The sequence below is a fragment of the Epinephelus moara genome, chromosome 16 (assembly GCF_006386435.1).
Source record: "Epinephelus moara isolate mb chromosome 16, YSFRI_EMoa_1.0, whole genome shotgun sequence".
NCBI lineage: Eukaryota > Metazoa > Chordata > Actinopteri > Perciformes > Serranidae > Epinephelus > Epinephelus moara.
In genome coordinates this window covers 20066588-20087787 of record NC_065521.1, presented here as the reverse complement: position 1 = coordinate 20087787, position 21200 = coordinate 20066588, and the positions used below count along the sequence as shown (strand labels likewise).

At 41.0% G+C, this 21200-nt stretch overlaps 1 protein-coding gene across 4 annotated transcripts in view; it reads right to left on the bottom strand.

Moving 5' to 3' along the window:
- The window catches only part of acot7 (acyl-CoA thioesterase 7), an 82742-nt gene that overhangs the window by 42059 nt on the left and 19483 nt on the right, over positions 1-21200 (bottom strand). For 2 of the 4 annotated variants that reach the window (XM_050064141.1, XM_050064138.1), the window contains exons 4-7: positions 12970-13061; positions 12638-12752; positions 11843-11857; positions 11577-11663 (exon numbers count right to left, since the gene is read on the bottom strand). In XM_050064141.1, coding sequence (XP_049920098.1) covers positions 11577-11663; positions 11843-11857; positions 12638-12752; positions 12970-13061 — 309 coding nt within the window. The remainder of the gene's footprint in view (positions 1-11576; positions 11664-11842; positions 11858-12637; positions 12753-12969; positions 13062-21200) is intronic. The other 2 variants (XM_050064142.1, XM_050064139.1) reach the window with 1 other exon arrangement.

Here is a 21200-nt window from a genome sequence, read left to right as displayed (position 1 = left end):
CAGAATACCTCTGTGATTAGATTCCTTCTGACGATTTTCCCAAAATCTTCGCGCACAATGCTGTCCATCGGCAACAGGCATGAGAACAATGAAGGGGAGCTTCCTTGCAGCTCTTGTCGCCATCAACTTTGCCGACTAACTTCCAAGCCCTTTTAATTAGAACCAGCTCAGACACAGCACGCTGGGCTGGGCACCCACTGATAAAAGGACGAGTAAGTGTAAGACCAAGAGATAGACAGCAGAGCATGTGTGACCGCTCACATGTTCTCTCACCACTTCCTATAAACTTCCATCGTTGTGTCTCTATTTCTTCCCACTCTTTCTTGTTCTTGCCCTCTGCCTTTATCCACACTGACAATTCCCTGTCTCTCTCTGTCCTTCTCATCCCCTCCCCAACACGTGCTTTATTCATGGATAGTATCACACGGCTCAAACTGCCTCCTAATGAGCTGTTACTATAGAAACAGCTCCTGTTAACATTACTGCCACGCAGCAACCCACCCACATCCTCTTAGAAAGTCCCATAAGCTGCATATATTTTTTTTGTTTATTTTACCATTCCAGCTGTGGTGGGCTTTACCGAACACCTTAACAAATTACTGTGTGACTTTAAGTTCTGAAAATTGCGAGCGAGCGCTGTCATGGTTACTGTTAAACTGTAAGCCGCACACATACCACAGGCCTGGGAAAATCACTGAGAAGCGATTCCTGTAATGGAAATTCTGTCAGATAAAGGGCTTTCAGATAAAATGCACCTCTGGCTGTGATGGTAAAGGTCATCGGTTCCTGCAGATTACTTTTCGAAATGTAGAACTTGGCTTTCATAATAGTAATAAACATGGTGTATTTCTGTTCTGTCTTTAACTGGGTATGTTCATTTCATCACTGAAACCTCTGCTGCATTTTGTGTTTGGATAATATCAGCATGTTTACTGGCTTATACGGGTTCCCCATCACTTTTCCAAGTTGTAATGTATCTCTCTAAAAGTGTGCTGTTACTGTCTAGCTGTCAAAATTCAGTTGAGAGAAGCTCTGAAACAATAAAATATTGATACACTCATTGGGATTGGCTTCAGTCACTACTGTACACTCACAGCAACCTGCTCTTTGGACCTTATTTTACCTCCTGGTTTCAACCTCAACTTATATACGGGCCACCATACCTTGTTTGGTGGAGATTGTTGGGGCTGATCAGAAGAGCTGCAGAGACGTTTCAAGGCTGCAAGAACTACGGCTTCATATTTTGCGGGGGGAATTAAAGAGGAACTTGACACCAAATTGCAAATCAGTGATTGACTGCCCTCTCTTGTTTAAAGTTTCAAGTCTGTTAAACCTCTGACAGCATCACTGATGGATGGGTGTTGTCAAGAGTGAGCTTTTGCACTTCTAAACACACTGAAGAGTACAGAGTACACTTCGGCAAGGTGAGATGTAAAATCACTGCAATGCTGCAAAACACAAGATTATTATTCTCCTATGATATGTTCTCATACCTGTAGTTCTGTTCATTTGGTCCAGGTAAAGCGAAAAAATCAAGAGAAGTAAACATTAAGTTATATAGACTGACAGGTAACTAGATGATTTTGGCGACTGTCATCCTGCATCATCAGGACCCACATGAGGAAGTCAAATTTACTTTAATACTTCTGCTGTGTGTATTAATGTTCTTTGGTGTCACAAAGCACTATTAGTATCATTAGACTGCAAATCGACCACACGTTATGAACTAACAGGAGGAAAAAATAATGATTAGGGTATATTACTGTGGGATCGCTGACACACACTTTTTAATGAACTGACAAAGTACGGTCGGATACAAGCACAGCTAGGGGTGGGAATCTTTGGGCACCTCACGATTCGATTACGATTACGATTCAGGGGCTACGATTCGATTATAAAACGATTATTGATGCATCTTTAATTTATGTGTATTGATGCACTTTTTCACAACACACATTTCTTTTTGTCTCACTGAATAAGCATTCAACACTTGCAATTTTTAAAAACAGTGCATTTGTAATAAGAAAGAGTTTAATTCATTTCCATTATATTTTATTAAACATATAGATGGAAATGCTTGCAAACTGGAAAGTTACAACTTCGTTGTACGGAACCAAAGGTAACAACAGGTATCTTAAATCACAAGATAAAATGCGCAGTTAGAGTAACAAATGATTCGGTGGCGACAGACGTCCACGCATCACATGTAACTGCGTTCCTACCTGCCTGCCTTCAACAGTGAGGCCATGACTTCTGTTTTGGTTTGGTTGTAGAGTGTCGGTGAAATAGCGTCGGGATGGGATGGTGTATCTGGGCTCCAGTGTATGCAGCAGTGCTCGAAATCCCTGATTTTCCACGACAGAATAAGGACGCAAATCCTTGGCAATAAATGCCGCGATGGCCTTCGTAATTCGCTTCGCCTTTTCCGATGAGGGTGGCAGCTTTCTAATTGCTTCCTCGATTGTTCTCTGGTCGGTAGCGCCACTAGTTGCCGCAGCAACAACAGCCTGCCGTCTCCCTGACTCCTCCGTCAGGTGGTATCGAGTTACATGGCTTCTCATGTTTGTTGTGTTGCCAAAGTATTTTATTTTAGCACGACACAGCTTACATATAACGTGGCTCTTGTCCAGTTCGCTTCCGCCGTCAACGTTGTAGAAGCCGAAGTATTTCCACACATCTGCTTTTAAATTAGAAGAAGCTGTTCAGCTCTCACGGCGAGGTGGGTAGCGGTCAGCCATGTTTGTTTTCCTCTGTGCGCGTGTCGGCGTGTCTGCTCCAGGTGCGCATCCCAAAGTGTCCCGGAGATGACACGTACCGCGCTTCTTAGTTCCGCATTATTTAGAACCTTCTGTATTACTCTAATTAACAGATTTAAATAATCAAAATTTGGACGTTTGTGAATCGATTCAGATTCGTCCACGTCCGAATCGCGATGCATCTAAGAATCGGAAATTTCCCCCACCCCTAAGCACAGCAGTTTCAAAGCTTCTTAATCAGGGATACCTGCACTGACATGCATACGTGTTACCATGGTTACCAAATTGATTAGCATAACTGGGCAATATATATGACCTTATACGGGTCAAATGATCGCTTCTTGAATGGATTTAATAATAAGATGGATTTATTAGTAGCTTAGCTTTTCATGTTGAAATCACATTGCTGCTATCATAAAATGTGGTCGGTTGGTTTGTTGCTTTAACACCACAAAAATCTGCACCAGACTCTTTTCAAGCAGTCTGGGTTTGGTTGTTTCGAGAGACAGCTTTCACACCAGCCTAGACTAACCGGGCTAACCAGGTAAATGAACCTACGTTTTTCAACTTTTGGAAAAGTATGAAAGTACCCTAAAATGTAGCATTAATGAAAGAGAAGGCAGTTGACACAGGTTTCTTTTTAGTGAAGGTGCACGCATTCTACTAATTAAACTAAATATGATTTTAAGAAGGCACAGTGCTTTAATGATTGAGTAATTTTACAATTTTCAATCATTTCTAAAAACACCCATACACTTCAGTAATCAAAAAATAAGTAGTACTGAGTAATCTTTACAAATTTTAGACTCTCTGACCACAGATGATCAAATAAATCTCTTTATATAAATAAATAACCCATGTCCCAGGCCCTTTGCGCAGCTCTGTACGCCTTTAATCATTAAGGGTCCTCTGCCTATAGCTGCACCCCTGTGTCATAACATGAAGACTGGAAACAAAGTATCCGTGTGGTTTGATGGATTGGTTTCCCATTCACATCAACATTTTTAAAAAATACAACTTCCTAGAAAACAATATGTTTGCTTTTTAAACAGTTAATAAGAAGAACAAACACACACACACACACACACACACACACACACACACACACACACACACACACACACACACACACACGCAGTCAAATTCAGGCCTTGTTACACCATTCTTTGGGTTACTGTGTTTCATCAATTTGGTGCCGGTCGTTAAAGTTGGTGCCTTCCCGCTCTCGTATTGATTGTATGTCGGCGTTTAACACAAGTAAACAAACTCTTCATTCAGTTAATGACTGGTTTGAACGTGGCGAGGCTGCTCTGTTGTGTTTTTGGTTCAAGTCATTAAAGCTCCTCAGACTCCGACACACAGTATAGGTGTGGGATTTGCTGCACATTTCACAATAACCACAATGAAGTTTCCTCACTAATTTGACTTGCATATAACAGACATACCTCTACCATCCTGGAGTTTCTACTTCAATCACAACAACTAGATAGAACTACAGTGATTTTCTATCTTTTTGTTTGATGCTTTTGTGTAACTTAAAATGTCTGTAGATTGTTACATAGAGTCTATGAACTTTGCACATTAAATCCCATGTATAGATGCTGTATAGTTCATGAGACATGCTGGTTTTGTTTTGTTGTCTACCTTTCTCTTCTTACAAAGAAGAACAAGTGTCTGTTCTATACCACGGGCTTGGTTTTCATCTGGATGTCCCCGTATTTAAAGATTCTCCTCCAGAGGCTCGACCAGTGCAGCTGATTCAGTATTTTATTCTGAATCAATGTTGGTTTTGGAGGAGCGAAGGCTAGAGGTAGAGGTAGTCGAAGCAATCCACACACACGCGCGCGCACTCACACTCCTCACAAAGGTCGATCACACAAGCTCCAGTGGACATATCCCTGTCTCCCTGAATTCCTCTGTCTCAGGCAGTGACATGTTTATATACCCACTGAGCATAGATCAGGGCAGAGGACAGATAATATAGAGCCACAGTGATGGATGTGTTCCTGTGCTCAGCCAGTCTGCGGCTCACACACACACACACACACACACACACACACACACACACACACACACACACACACACACACACACACACACACACACACACACCGTGAGTAGCAGCATGTGCANCACACACACACACACACACACACACACACCCTGCATTAAATCTATGCACACCAACTGCTTTAGGGGCACACACCTATACACACATACTGCAGATACATGGAAAGGTGTGCACACAAACAGAGCTCTAACACAACATAAGCTGCTGGCATTAGATCACTCCTGTCAGCCAGTTGTCAATGATTATTTGTGCAGAGATGGAAAAAAGAAAACTTCAAGTGACTTTAACATCAAATCTGCAGCCTATTTGTTTTAATCAAACAGCATCTGTGTCCACCTGTGGCAATCAACAGCTGTTGCCATGGAAACAGGTGGTACGCTTCCTCGGAACATGAAGGAAGAAGGAGAGCGAGTACAAAGAGAAGACGAGAGCATTAGATAATGATATGAGGTGGGCAGACGGTAAAGACTGAGCAACAAAGACAAGGAAACTAAGAAAGAGAAAGAATTAATGGGCATTGTGGACCCCAGTGGAAGTTCAGACAATTTCCACTCTTTCCAATTTTTGCTCAGCACGTTGGAGACTTTCATTACGCACACAGGTGTCTACCATCTGAGGACTAACTGTACAGTCGCAGGCCTTGACCCTTTTGTTTAAGTGACTGCAAAAATGTGTAGATTGAAATGCAAGCAATATACTCTTAAAAAACAGTACAAAAGACACACACATCCCAGTGTCCGATGGAGTGGGTGCTGGACCAAAGACACGTCTGGCAACGTAGAAAACAGATAAGTCTGCACACCAAGCAGCTTCTGTTTAGAGGAATTTTGATGCAGAGTGATGATTTGAGACAGCTCTTACTCAGACTTTAATGATATAATTTTACACAGAATATGAAGATGTAGAAACATACGAAATAATTTCCAAATGTTAAAAGTGAAACTACTCTGAATATGTGATATAGAAACCCACAGTAAAGCCAGACTGTTTCTGCCACTGAAGCAAAGAGTGGAGAAGTAGTTAATGATGATGAATTCTATCTGAGGGAAATGTTGCATTTATAATCACAGGAGCCAATTATCAGCGTGTGGATTATTTTTCTTTCGTTTCTATTTCCAGTTCTCATCACTCAGGTGTCTCGTGTTATTCTGAGCTGCAGTGGTGAATCAGAGTGTAAAATCAGCCACACCGTCAGCTATCGCTCTAAATAAACTCTGCACAATTAAAACGCAGCTAAATCATTATTATGTGTTTAGTGTCGTACGCAATCTCTCCGTTTGTCAGAAGCTCTGTTTTAAACCTTAGTGGAATAGAAAACCTGGAATAATAAAACGATTCTACTGACCTATAAAATAAACACTCTTTTCATGTGTCACTGAGGAGTTTTGTCCATGTCAGGATCCTGGTCGGGCATTTACTTTTGGTTTTGTGTGACCAGTTTGTGACATATATCTGCCACTGCACCATATGTGGATGAGATTCACTGATTGTGTTCCTCGAGCTATTAAAAATCACATTTAATAACAGCAACTTGTGATTCCAGACATGCTCAGTTTACCCTGGATCATCCACATCCATACACTGTAAACATTTTTCACAGGGACTATTACTTCTGTGGAAAGTTGTTTGAATGAGAACTGTTCATCAATCTCCTCCAAAACCTCAACAGTCTCTGTGCACATCTCGATACCACCAGAGGTGAGTGAGAGAATGTGTCTTACTGTGATTAACAGGGTGTGAATATGATGCCCACACAACACCGAATGATCCTATACAACTATCAAATCATTCCTGACCAAATAGATGGTATTACGTCGACATAATTGTATTAGCCTGCATTAGCATCACTGATATTATTGTCAAATCTCTGTATGGATGCGGAGTCATATTTTGGCTCTACTATTACAATATGCTGTCTGTCAGTCAGGCTTTGTCGCTGGAATAATTAATAAGACGTACAGAGATGGTATTTTATGGAGGAAACAATCAAGAACTGTTTGCAGGGTGCATTATGCACCCACTGTGCCTGTTTACAATATGAATACACATGCAGGTGAGATCCGGAGTGTTGATGTGTTTGTGCATGTGGTTTATGTCTCCTTGGGCTTCAGCTAAGTAGGCCATTTTTTTTTTTTTTAAAGATATTTTTTGGGGCTTTTTAGCCTTTAATGTATAGGACAGACAAGTGTGAAGGGGGGAGAGAGAGAGGGAGTGACATGCAGCAAAGGGCCACAGGCTGGAGTCGAACCCGGGCCTCTGCGGCAACAGCCTTGTACATGGGGCGCCTGCTCTACCACTAAGCCACCGACGCCCCTGAGTAGGCCACTTTAACACACCACAAAAGCGGAAACATACAGTAAGTGAGCACTCAGCATTGATGCGTGGAAGTTAGTTAGCTTTTCCCCAACGAGAGTATATAGAGAAGGGGGAGCGAGTGAGAGTAAGACACAGTAAGAGAGAGAGAGTGGAACAAGCATCCTGGCTGCCTGACCTGACTCAGTTATGTAAACAAAATAAGTGTAGTGAAAGCAGCCGCAGCAGCAGCGAACAACAGGGAACATTGCCTAATGAGCAATGGCATGCACAGATAGAGAGCAGCGGTGTGTGTGTGTGTGTGTGTGTGTGTGTGTGTGTGTGTGTGTGTGTGTGTGTGTGTGTGTGTATTCTAAATGACCTGCATGCTTGTTCCACATTTGTTTTTTTAATTGGACAGATTTCTCAGCGAGCTCGCCAAATTAAAAAGGCAACCATGACGCGTGCGACACTTATCTGTCCCGCCCTGCTCCCTCCTCCTCCCGTCCTGCTGTCCTGTCCTGTTCACACTGCCTCTCGTTCTCAGTCAGCGTCTCTCGTCTGCTTTTCCTCCTCACTATCTGGTGTCTCTCTGATGGCCTCTTTACATAGCTGACCTCGATAGAAATGGCAGTATGAGGCAGGAGTCCGCTGCCAGAAACAATATACCTCGGCCGATAAAAAGCATCTGTTCTGCACTGATAAAATGTTGGATTTGTTACAGATGCAGCCAGAGTGGGTTCCAGTGAGGGTTTGCTTTTTTATGTTGTTTGGGACATCAGATAAACCAGGTCTTTGGTTACGGGTGGCTGAGCCATCAAATCTGGATACGCGCTCATTAAATTAGTTGTTTATCTTGCTTTTAATCTTTGTTGCTGTACTGTATGTTCTGTGCTTTCATGGCCATTGTTTTTGTACGGCACTTTTTTTCAAACTTTTGTTTTCAGGAATCTGGATCAAATCTAGTGGGGGAAAAGGGAAAACAACAAGACTACATGAGGCTTCTTGCTTGCAAAAAGTGACAATATATTTTAATGTGCATACAGTTTTTCAATTGAAGGGCTTCTGTGAATGCATGCAGACGAAGCATTTTCACTTTTTGCAAGCAAAAGGCCTCAAAATGCCTTTTTGAATGCACTGCCAAATAATAAAAATAGCTTTTCTGCTTGAAGATGCTTGAACATGCCCAGTCAGAATTCCAGTCAGAATTTTAACGAGGTCAAAAGACGAGTCATAGAGAAACAATTTAAGCCTCCGAGTCGTCTAGCTTGTCAGCGAAGCACAGAATTGGAAACGGCATCAGCACCATAAATTTCCTGTTACGAAGACCTTCTATATTCCATTTGTTGCTCTAGTTGTCTATTTCCTGCTTTGTCCTTGTCATTCTGCTATTCACCATTACAGCCATGCTCATAACCGCACAGAGTGCTGTCAATGCAAGTAAGCACCCGAGCAGTTATTTCAAAACGCAACAGTGCACACACATATACAGAACAATCACTCACCACAACCCCCAAGTACTCACACTCGCTCCCAAAAAAACGGTGAGACATTTCTGAACCGAACAACCATTCACTCATCCATTCACTTAGGAGAACATAAGCACTAAAAGCCACAAAATTCTTTCTCAAGGACGTTTCACTTTGGATTAAATTCAGCAGTATTTCTTCTTCTGTGCCTCCGCTGTGTTGCCACGGGACACGCTGTACCAAAGGTACAGTCTGGGGGTTCATGCCGGAGGCTATAAAACTGGAAGGAACCTTGTCGGCAATTCATAGGCAAAACTGCTGAAGGTGGAATAGATGGATGTAAACGTGTACTGCATATGTGAGTGTGTGAATGTTTCTTTACTCGTCCCATTCTATCTTTCCATACCTCAACTTCTACATATATATCTCTTCTTCTTCTCCTATAAATCTCTCTCCTTCCTCCCGACCCTCTGTGTCTTTCAACATATGACTGTATGTTCTGTGTTTTGAGTGTCTCTGTTTCATCCGCTTCCCCGTAGGATTTCCATACTGTACTGAGGACATGGATGGTCAGATCTGTCCCTGCTTTGAAAACCAAACAGCGTGATGCTGTTCATGAGCTCTTTGTTTTACATGTATGAGAGTGACACAGAAATCTGACAGATACCAGATACGTAGTGGCAGAGGGCGACTTGGAAACACTGAGCTCTGTCAGCAGCTGATCAATCACACAGTGTGTTAGTACATTTGAACTTTAAATAAAACAGCTGTAAAACTTTACTTTGCATTGATCTTTATACTTTGATAGGAATATGAAAATAAAGTTCACTGCTGTGTACGTCAGTGAAATCGGTTGATTAGATGTTTATTTCTTTACATAGCTTCCTTTAAGCTACACACATGGGTGGGTGTGCAACATTTACATTTTCAGGGGATTAAAGCAGGATCAGCCACTATGTTGTGTAAGGAACACACACACACACACACATATATGTATGTAGCCATCATCAACACCTACTTTATATTTTCCGCAAGCTTGCTGCAATGCGGCTTCCCTGCACAGACACGTATACAAGTGAAAGCATCAGTCTGTGTTGTCTGCTAACAGAGAGTACAAAAGGTTGTCCGTCTGTGGCCTCTGCCATGAAAAGGTAAATTAATTTAGTGGATGACTTCTATCCTCTTCTGTTAGCGTGCAGGCTTTCATGCACCCCTTACTGCATTATAGATAATATTTCAGGGAAATAACATCAACCACTCTCTGTTGTTTTAGAACACTTTGGTCAGTGGTGAAAGTTGAATTAGGTTATTTTGACCACCAAGGGGCAGAAAAACTCCAGAACAAACTCACAGACGCACAGCCCTGGGAAACCGTTGGCTTATCAACCTGTTAAAAAAGACGTATGTACTTTCACATCAAGCAGGCACAGACCAACTTAAGAATACAGCTAGATTCAGATTAATGTTAGTCCAGGACTCACTGGCCCTTTAGCTCTGGTTTTACTGAGAAACATATCTGGGCATTCAGCTGCTAGACGTCAGACTTTCTTCACAAGTCACTGGTTTATCTCAGCTCCCTCAGCTTTTCACATTGAGCAGGAAGTGTATACTCAGCTTGTCTGAAGTTGTCTGGTCTGGCAACGGCTGGTTTTACAGAGCAATGGTGAGAGCCACGACACTTCACCTATCACAATTATAACATAATCACCTGATTGTGATTAACGGAGCTGACCACAATCATATTGAATAATCAACAAAATCAACAAAAAGAAAGTACATTAGGTACATTTGCATCAGCTCAGTAAATAAAGTGTCTACCTGAGCACAAGGCTCTAATGTAAGAAAAAAAGACATGGAAGCAAAGAGCTGCTGGGCAAGTTTTTCAGTTTCAGCTCACATTGTATGAGACTGTAATGTATTGTTGTACTATTGCTTTCTGAAGCAAGATAATAACAGAGAGGTGCCAGTCACGGCTCACTTGATTTATAGCGGAGAGTCTCCCTTACAGGTGCAGCAGTGTGTTTGACAGTTGTGGAGAAAGTTATGATGGAGTTGTCGCTTCCACTCAGCTTGTCAAATAAGAGAATTCACATAAAAACATTTGGATGGAAACATGATGTCATAAGAATAGCATGGGTTGAGCAAGAGGGAGCGATAGTGATGTTGAATGCGCTCAAAGCAGACAGATACTGGTGATCAGAGCAGAAAGGTAACTGAAAGTAAAGTTGTGGAGTGGTAGTAAATGTACAGTGTAGGCTTCAGTTTGTCTGTGAGTGCTGCAGCTCCTTGCTTCTCCTTGCTGTCCTGCTTCCCAACTGCTGCGTACAGTGAAGGGGGTTGACCCTGAAGTTAGCATCAACGCTGGGCCTGGAGGCTAAACAGAGTCTTCCCTGTCCCAACTATGGTCTGGCACAGAGAACACTGGCTTAGTGTTTCCCTGTTGCAATAAAATCAAACCTCCTTTAACCGCCTTGAACCACATGTTTGTTATATTAAGTCGGCCTGAACAACAGTTTTAGAACAAGCTATTTAAAATAAATCTGTGTGCACCAAAGAAATTGTTTCAGCAAACCATATGGAGATTAACTGACACTACTTTGCCGACAATGGCATCATTTCACATCGCAATTATTTGTAAGGCAATTTATCGTCAACTGAAATTTAATCATCATGACAGCGCTACACAAAACTCAACCATACCGTGTTTGGTGACCAAAACAATGACCTAAAAGTGGCTAAAATGTTATTAAAGCTGCAGAGAGTTGGGTGTGAACTCTCAGTGGGTTTGACTTCATAAGTGACCTTCCTCACACTGCAGGCAGTGATTTCATTCACCACATATATCAAAAGAATTTAATGGCCCTTATTTTATCAGCAACATGTTACAGACAGACGCTGGAATTGGTTCTGCAACTTTTTTACCTTAAGACAGAAAGTCAACCGTCCACCTAATCAATCTTAAAAGTTAAAATAAGCACTTGGACTCACCGCCATGTACGTAGTTGTGTAGCGTGCAGTCAGAAGGGCCCACCAAATGGATCAGACTGGACTGGCTGAAACTAACGGAGTGTTGTTCTGTGATGCAAAAGCACAAACACACACACAACAAATAGATGAGAAAAAAATTGCAGCTTTTGCATCGAAAAACTTGCTAGTGTATATTTTGTCCAAGCAAACCAACACAGACATGCTTCTGTATGCTGCCTTGCTAAAGTCACTGTACTGAGATGAAGCCTACAGAGAAGTGAACATACCTTTGGGCGGTTCCTCTGCGGTTGATTGAACATGACAAAATTACAGAATTAGTCATACATTAACACAGCAAATATGTACCTTTGATCTACTTAACTGTCATTTAACTAAATTGGAAGTTCTCTCTTGAGTGTCCAGTATGTGTACAGTAATATTTAGTGAAGGCACAAGTTAGCAATAGTGCATAATGCATAGCACAATTACTCAAAGTGAGGGGGGGATTCTTCACCTACTCTATAGGCAGTCGACATTATTTTGCTTCAGTATTTAATAATAACATTTCCAACTAAATAGTTGTTTCACAGTGTAACAAAAAAATCCACCCTATATGACAGTCCAAATCAGCCCAGTATCAGAGCCAGCCAAAATAAAATGTCTAACACTGAAGAAAATATTTGCTTTTGGCTTCATGCTGCAGTTTATTATCACAGCACTGAGCTGTAAAAGGTACAGCGATGGAAATATCGACACAGAACATGGTGTCCTGTATTTTGTGTCTCCGAATGTTCTTCTGCAACACCTACTTAAATTCCTGCACATTTACAACAAAAAAATGGATATTAATTCAGACTCAAATACGTCTGTGCAGTGCCTCTGCGTTAAGTGGAGGTGTTGCAGCATTTGCAGGTTAAACCATTCTGACACTTTCGATGTCGTTAACATCAGTCATAACAGACAAGAATATCTGCTGATATTTGCAGCATCTTTCAGTCCACGTGGGAACACAGTCATTATGTACACCTCAGACTTCTGTTAATGTCAGGATTTGATTTGAGGCCTTTAGTGCAGCATGTTACCTGGTTTGGGTGTAGGTGGCACCATCTCCTCAATCCTTGCTTTGGTCTCCAGTCTTTCCATCTTCTGGGCTTCATAGCGCTTTCTGCCCTGCTCCTCTTGTTCTTCACTGGCATACTACAGACAGAGCATATACTGTTTGAACATGTGCACAAATACCTGTCTTTGCATTGGTGAGTAAAGTTTATCACAGTGATATTCAAGACACAATCAAAATTGACTTTTCACACAGTTAAAAATGAGGGAGAGAGTCCGATAAGAGACAGAGAGAAGCAGACAGGTAAAATGCCAAACTTCGGTCCATGAAGGTCAGAGCAGCTAAGTTTCCATGTACCTTGATGGGCGGCACATCCATGATCTTGTCGACATTCTGCAGGGAGCAGGGGACGTACCACAGCGCTGCCTTGTTGGCCAGCTTTTTGGCACCTGCAGTCACAGAAAAAAGGTTGAATTCCGAGGAAAATGTCAGTGAGGAGTTTTACAGCTTTCTTCCACCAAATTAACTGACACAGTCTACAGTGTTTTGGGCCAATAAACCAATAAGCGACGAGTTTTGACATGTCTTTTAAATGAAACAACAATGGTGCAAAAGATTCTGAAATGGCTGTTGTCAAAACAGACCCTCTTATTAACAGCCCAATAAAAGCCTATCCAGTTTTTAATAAACCCAGTGGCGCTGCCTAAAGATTAGCCTTTCTGCTGCAGACAAAGGAGCAGAAAACAAATGACGACTCCTTTCAAAGACAATCATCCACGCCTATTCAGAACACAAACTCACATTCACTAAACACGGCTCCTCGGTTAGTGCAAGGTTTAGCGTAATCCTTAAATCCTGACCTTTCTGCATTTTCATGTTGTGATTATAAAATGGATGAAATACAATGATGATTCACTTATTTAATTCTCCGCACAAATATTCATCTGTGGCAGTGGACACATAATGTGTCAAAACATACAGACACACATGAGTGCAGTTTGGTTAGTTTTGTTGTCTTCTGTGATGACTAAAAGATTTACTTGAGGTGTAGGTGAAAGTATGAGAAGATGATAACTGAAAAATAACGTGTATCTTTGAGTCTTACTAAAAATGGCCATATTTCATACTCAAACTTTATTTGGGCCGACACAAACATGTGTTGGATGAAACTGCTGAAATCCTGGGAATGTTTTATGCATGACGTATGAGCTAATATTTGGGCAAAGTGACCCAATATACATGATTTAAAAAAAAAAGTTCCTGAGGTCAGTAAATAACAGAGGTGGTGAGTCATTGTTTTGTCACATGTATTTTTTTGCACTCAAGTCCCAAGTCAAGCAAGACAAGTCTCAAGTCCTAAATTACAAATTTCCAGTCTTAAACAAGTCATAATGCACTCTTCACCAAATGTATTTCCATTTCAGCAACATAACAATATATTAATCCATTTTTGGTGAGCATTGTGCAGTTGTGTACACGAGCGAAATTATCTCTGGTATCATTTTTTTCAATTGGTAAGTAACATTAATTCCTCGTGGTTCTCTCCTGCAACACTGAATGCTGTCAGATTGGTTCAAACATAATGGATCTTGAAAATGAACCCTTTGAAACCTGAGCAAATTGGCTTCATTTCCTTTAAAAACATGAGAAAAATGCAATGCACAACAAAAGAACCCAAAATGACCCCCAAAAAATAGCAATAAATTAGTCAAAAGAGAGAATTAAAAACAAGAAAATAATTTTTTTTAGACAGACAGACAGACAACAGAAAATGACCTGGAAAGAATGCTTAAAAATTATAATAATTCTACAGCATAATCTTAAAATGTATGACAATAATAATTATAAATACAGTTTTTCCCTAGCGTTTTTTCTTTTTTCCCTACTTTTTTTAAAAAAATATAATCCTCTAAATCATTGCCTTTTTTCCCACATTTTTTAAAAGAAATCGCACCTATTTGCTCAAGGTTCAAGATTTAAATACTTGTGAAAGGCGTCGGCAAGCAGAACAGGAAAAGTGATCTCGCTCCTGGTTTCAAAGGGTTACGTGTTGTTAATGTTAGTTGATTCAGGAAATGAAGGAGAAAAAATTGACGTGACACTGTTAAAGATCATACTTTTTAAGGTAGGTATCAAGTATTTTCAAGAAAAAATGCCCCAAGTCCAATCGAAGTCACAAGTCACTAGTGTTAAATTCCAAGTTAAGTTGTAAGTCTTTTCTGAATTTGTCAAGTTAAATCTTTAGTTATCAAAGTTGTGACAAGAGTCTGACTTGAGTTCAAGTTATGCGACTAGAGTCCACACCTTTGATAAATAATGCTCAATATTACGGTATTTTTATTATTTGAGTGTTTTACTTGTTTAAATATTGGTAGATATTAGACACTTAAAGTATCACGTCGTAATTTTGTATTAAATATCTTAGAAAATGTTGGAAGTAAGTGCTGATACTTTAACATTTTATCCCTGAAATATTCCTCTCCTGTGAATCCCCAAACAAGTCCATCCTATCATCAGTGAGTGAAAAATGTGTGTAAGAGCCAAATATTTAAATAGTCTGGTTTAATTTCTTGCTATAAAGAAGTATTTTATTAGACTGTGTGGTTGGTGTATTTGCCCCATGTGGTCAACCCTAGCACTGAGTTGTTAAATTGACACCTGCTGATGGCGTCATTGTCATACCAGCTGTGCACCGTGCTTCAGGATGCCAACGCCAAAATAGTTTTTCAACAGATGTTAAATAAGTTACCTGATCATTTGATCAAGTGAAAGTTAAGTCTATCTTCTTTTTGTGTTACTTGGGGATGCTGCAGCATATCCTATTTGGTTGGTGTGGTGTAGTTCAACACAGACACGTTGCCTTTCCATCAACTGGACACCAAGCCTAAAGTAACCTGCTGAGTGAACTTACCCTCAGGAACACAAACCTGGTTATATATGTCTCTTGGCCATAGAAATAAGGCTTACTGGGCTTTTACAAAGAAGCCATAACAACATGAATGCTTCTTCCTGTGAAGAGCTGCTTCATGGTCTGATATTTCTATATGCCTCCATGTACATACACTTTATATACATGTAGTACATGAAACATTGGAGGCATTAGCTCTGCCTTCCCACATAAAGTTAAGAAGCAGAAGATCAGAGGACCAAACTCGTGGAAATCACATCTCATAGCAATCAGGCGGAGAGGTTGCCATAGCGATATCTGTTCTATTCTGCTTACACTTTTTCCTCTTAATTCACTAACAGAGAGAGAGGGGCTATTTTGAGGTTGTGTTGTTATGGCACACAAGGGAGGCACACAGATTAAAGACAGCAGGTTAGAGCAGGTTAGAATGAAATCACTGTCTTATAGCATTAAAGGCTGTTAACTTGTGGCTGCAGCATGTGATGGACCTGATGGGTTCATGTGTATTGTTCAGATTCAGATTCGTTTATTTGATGCTATGGAAGAAGGTGTTTTTTAATTGCTGCTTTGTAAAAGTTTTTACTATACTCACTTTTGCCAAATAAACTTAAAGCTGACTGCACTGCATTTACAGGGACATAAAATTAGGACATTGCATAACTAATAAAGTCGCAATGAAAATAAAGAATTGTGACATTACTGTGTGCACTGTGATCAATGGAGACTTTGCAGAAGAAAATATGAAGTTAAGAGAAGAGAGTGGAAGCAGAAGCTTATGGCAGGCTACACTTGGGGAATAACATTTGCATTTTACACCCGAGTTAAAACCATGCAGGCAGCCAGGCCATGTTGCCATGCCGACCGCGCTTCTCTCCTCCTCCTCTCACTGGCTCCCGCTCATGCCAGCAACCAGGAAGTTGCCCACAGGAGAAAGGCATATTTACATATCCTTGACTCTACCAAGACTGAGTGACTCCAGTCTATTATTAGCTCCTGCTGGACCTTTTAGGTGAACTGTGTTTAGGATGAAGGGAGGAGGAGGAGGAGGAGGAGGAGTAAGTGAGGGACAGAGGGACAGAGGGTGAAGCACTAGAATGAGCCAGCCGGCTAAGAACCATTCCCAGTCTGACTAACGACCTTTTTGACCAGAATGTAACCAGGGAACTGGCTTTGATTTTAAAATCCCTCTGCATCAAATGACGACAATGTCAATGTTTGACCATGTCATTGCCTGGACTGCACCTTCACAGTGTGTCTATTAAAGTGTTATTTCCACCAAGTAATCCGGTTCAGTTTGGTTCTGTTTGTTACACATTAGACCAGTTTTTGCGTTTCTATTGTCAAAATTTGTGGATGGTACAAATAAACCAATCCATTTTGTCCTGTTTTTTTTCATCACCCTCTATTGAGGTACCTCACACTGATCCGATACCAACAGGTGGAGCTAGAAACACTGCAATCCGTTGATTGGTAAAGAGAGAACTGTCACTCTTGCTCAACAAGGACTCAATGCACAAACCTGCTGTTTTTGAAAATCCCATTGATTTTGACAGAGACTCTAAACACTCAAGCCTGTTCTTTTTTGTTCTGAAAATTTTGGTGTGCAACCCTGTGGACTATCAACAAGGTGTGGATGTTTCTCTGCTTCGCCGTGTAAAGATTTTTTTCAGCGATGAGGAAATACAGCAAGAGCTGGATAGAACAGTGATGCAGATGTTACAATCTGGTAAAACCCAGCCTACATTTCAGAGTACTATCTGCAGTGGAAGCGTTAACCGATCTAAAGCCCCGTTTCTGCCAAACACTTTCCATATGGTACCTTTGAAACCAAAAGTAACCCTTCAGACGTGGTACCTAGACCGCAAACAGTACTCTTAAATGTGGGCGGGGTTGTGGTCACTCACTGTTCTGTCTGGGACTCGCTGTATTTCCTCATCAGCAGTGACACAGAGGGAAGTCTGCACTTCGTTTATCATCCACAGAATGAGGCTGCACGCCAGCATTTTCTGAACAAAATAAAACAGGCCGCAGTGAGAGTCTCTCTCCATGGAATAATTAGAAATAGCAGGTTTGTGCATCTAGTCCGGCTCAGGCAGGCTCGGGGGTTTAGTGTTGCAGTGTGCTAGGTACCCCAACAGAGGGGTGACCAAAAATGGGACGGTACAACTGGTCCATTGGTACCATGTTCAACTTTTCAGAGTGGAAACAGGAAAAAAAAGCGCACCAAACAGAACTGAACTGTACTGTACTGCTTGACAGAAACAGGGTTTAAGGTTTAGCTACATATCTATATGGATTAGGTACCAGTAGTAAGAGTACTGTACCTAAAGTGTTTGGTGGTAATGTGGCTTAAAACAGCACATATTACTCCTCGTTATAAATGCAGTATCATGCACATTTTTAAAGGAAAAGCAACTTGATGGACTGTCGTCATAACATTTATGTATAGACATTTTCTCTATTCAGTTCATCTTCGTGTTTGTATTGCAAAATGGTTGAAAAAACATTTGATCAGTACTGAGAAATAGGTTCATTGCATGTGCTGGTTTCTATCGTGATTACAGAGAACTGAATTCAGTCACGAAGGAGATGTTTCAGCTGGCAGGAGGGACAGCTGGCTTACTTAGTTAGCATTAATGAATTAGTGGATAGGAAGGTTTTGGCTGCATCCACCCTGAACACAAGCCCCACAAATCTGCTCACTCATATTTCCACACTATATGGCACAGTGCTCAATAAACTGGCTCACGGCGCAGTGACTTTGTGCGTGATTTTTCAAGTTCATCTGATGGCAGCTTTAGAACAATGAATGTAAAAGGGCACTCTGGCAGTCATGATGACAGCTGAGACAAATGGCACCTGGCAGTGGTGATGGGTTTTTTAATTGATGGTGTATTGGCGCAGCAGTGCATTGAGTGCATAAATATGCAAGAGGACAACTGCCTGTGAGTGGCAGGATATTACGCAGGAGACAATCCAACTAGCATCACTTGGCTGATTTTACAGGAGTGTAATGTCAGCAAACAGAGAGCACTTAAGCAGTGATAAAATATCCTGATGTAAATGTAGCTACAATGGAAACCACAGTCAAAAAGTTTGGAAGTCTGCTTCAGAAACAAATCAAATGAATCTGATGGTTGGTGTGTTTACCCTAAAATTTACAAAAATCCATCAAATCAGGTTTTCACTACAAGCAAACAGCACCAGTAGCTGTTGTCGAGCAGCCTGAGACATACAGGCAGACTGTGCTTTTTTAAAACTGTATAATAGGACACTGAATTCCTAAACGCTATGCTCTGTCATATTTAATTATAAATCAGGGCATTTTTGGGTGGTGATTTGAGTGTTCACATGGGCGCTTAGGTGGGAGAAATATCCCTTCAGCATTACTTATGCATCATCCAATCCCCTTTAATCTAAGTTTAAGGCATCAATCATTACTTCATACCATTCTTGAAATTTCCTAAATGCACATTCTCTCTTCATAAAGACTTTGAATCGTCCCCAATTCCAGTCTGCACAACCCTAAGATCTTCAATCTCTCATCTTGTCATTTCTTTCCTCCTCCTTTTCTTTCTTTCTCCACAATCTTTTTTCCTTTCCATGCACCTCACCCTCATCCATTTCCTTTACCTCAAGCAGCTTCACTTGATTTATCGCCGTATTTTACTCGTTCAGCCCTCCGCTCTCCCCCTTGACTCTTGCCCACTACCCCTTATTCTTCCCCTGAGCAGAAAAAAACCTTGTTTTCTTTTCTCCTTCCTGAACACCATGTTCCAGGCTCAGAGACAGTGCAGCAAGGATCGTTCTTAGTGCTTGATCCGCATGATCAAAACCACAGATTTTCCATTGTGCTGAGCCAAGGCTCCATTACTTTTACAGGCCCACCGTGGGATGTTACAGGCTGATAAGAGTAGATGAAATCATGCCAAGAGTGGAGTTTTGGGATGAAGCATTGTGCCTGAAAAGGAATATTTAATTCTCATTTTAAGCATTATGGTATATTTTCAACTGTGCAAGACTAGACTCAGGCTAGGTTCTCCTGATTCCTCATTGGAGTGGCATAGGGTAAAGGTCTACATGGCATCCAAATTGAAGGTTTTTCAGAGACACACTTTAAACCCAGGGTTATGAGGAATCATTGACAAGGTGGCTGTACGAGGAACAAATGAAACCCATGAATGTATTTTCTTTGTTCATCAAGATTTAAAAACTATGATAACCATTGTATTACCTAAATTTAATGTTGCTCCGATGTATTATGATCCTTTTCTTTAGCATTGAATATGTCAAGCATAACAAAATAAATCGCTAGTATGCCCATGTCTCTCTCACTAACTAGCTAACGTTATTAGTTATTACTGCATTGTGCATGATAGTCCAACATTTAGCCATATTTCAATGTTGCATTCCCCCCTTTGGTGGCATGTGACCCCCAAAATTTAACTAAAGTCCAGCAGCACAGTTGCTCCACTTGGTTGCTAACATTAGCCTCCAGAGCACTGCTAGTGGCCTGGTAATGAAGCAGTGTTCTGTTTTTTGATGACTTGTTTGGTCAACTGGCAGCATGAAATTCAAGTTGTGAACAAATCCCAAACGTCTTGATAACTGCGAGAGGATGCCTGCAGCCTGTACAAGAGAAAGCACCACTTTAGAAGATGGCACTTTTCCACTACCCTGCAACACTCCACGTCTTGTTACATAAACACCTGCATCAACAACTATCGATGACATATCATTGTCTTGAAGGGTTGTCCCATTTCGTAGGGGATGATTTCAACAACTACCCTTTGTAACTCTGTTTCAAGGGGCAAGGTAGCACTCAAAAACAAGGGATAAGGCTAAAACTGAGAACTGGGATGGGGCCCAAGTATTGATTTATAGCAAGCACCTCTTTTCTAGATTAAAATTCTGAACCAAGAGGTCCAACTGTGCAAAAGAAGTTGTGCCACATTTGATCGACTACAGAGTGTTTCTACATCATTTTCTTTTGTACTAAAATGCCCTTTAATCTTTTGAGGTGTTATCTGTCTTGTAACAAACCTCAGTTATGTGCCATCCAAAAGTCAAAGCAGCCTGGTTTGTAATTGCTAGAGGTCTTCCAGTATATATCATTTTTAGTTTAACATCTTTTATTCAAGAAGTAATATTTGATAGATGTTACATCATAAAAATTAGACGTCTTATTCCTCCTGCTGTGGGTGGTAATGACTGGCCGATTGAATAATACAGAGAAGCATGAATAATTCTGCTCAGTGAGCTGCAGAGCTTAATATAAACCTAAAACAATATATATGTTTTTAATATTGCATGTGTATGTTCATGGAGCAGTCTTTCAGTACGTGCTGTTGTGTGACCCACCAGGATCATGACAGGAACTGTCATGCTTATTTTAAGCCTCAACCCACAATGCATTGCTCTCAGCTCTGTCTATGCATGTGTGTGCGCGTTGAGGGGGCACGATCTGTGTATGCTGTGTTTATGCAAATGTATGCCTGAGTGTACATGCAATACAAGCATTACCTCTGCAGGAATTTGTGTTTGTTCCAACGGTGGTTTTGCACATACACGTGTGTGTTATTCACACATGGATGTTCAATGTTTTTTCTTTGTGTGGCAATTTCACATCTACAGATCTTGCATGTGTGTGTGTGTCCCTGTGCACATGCAGTTCTCTAAC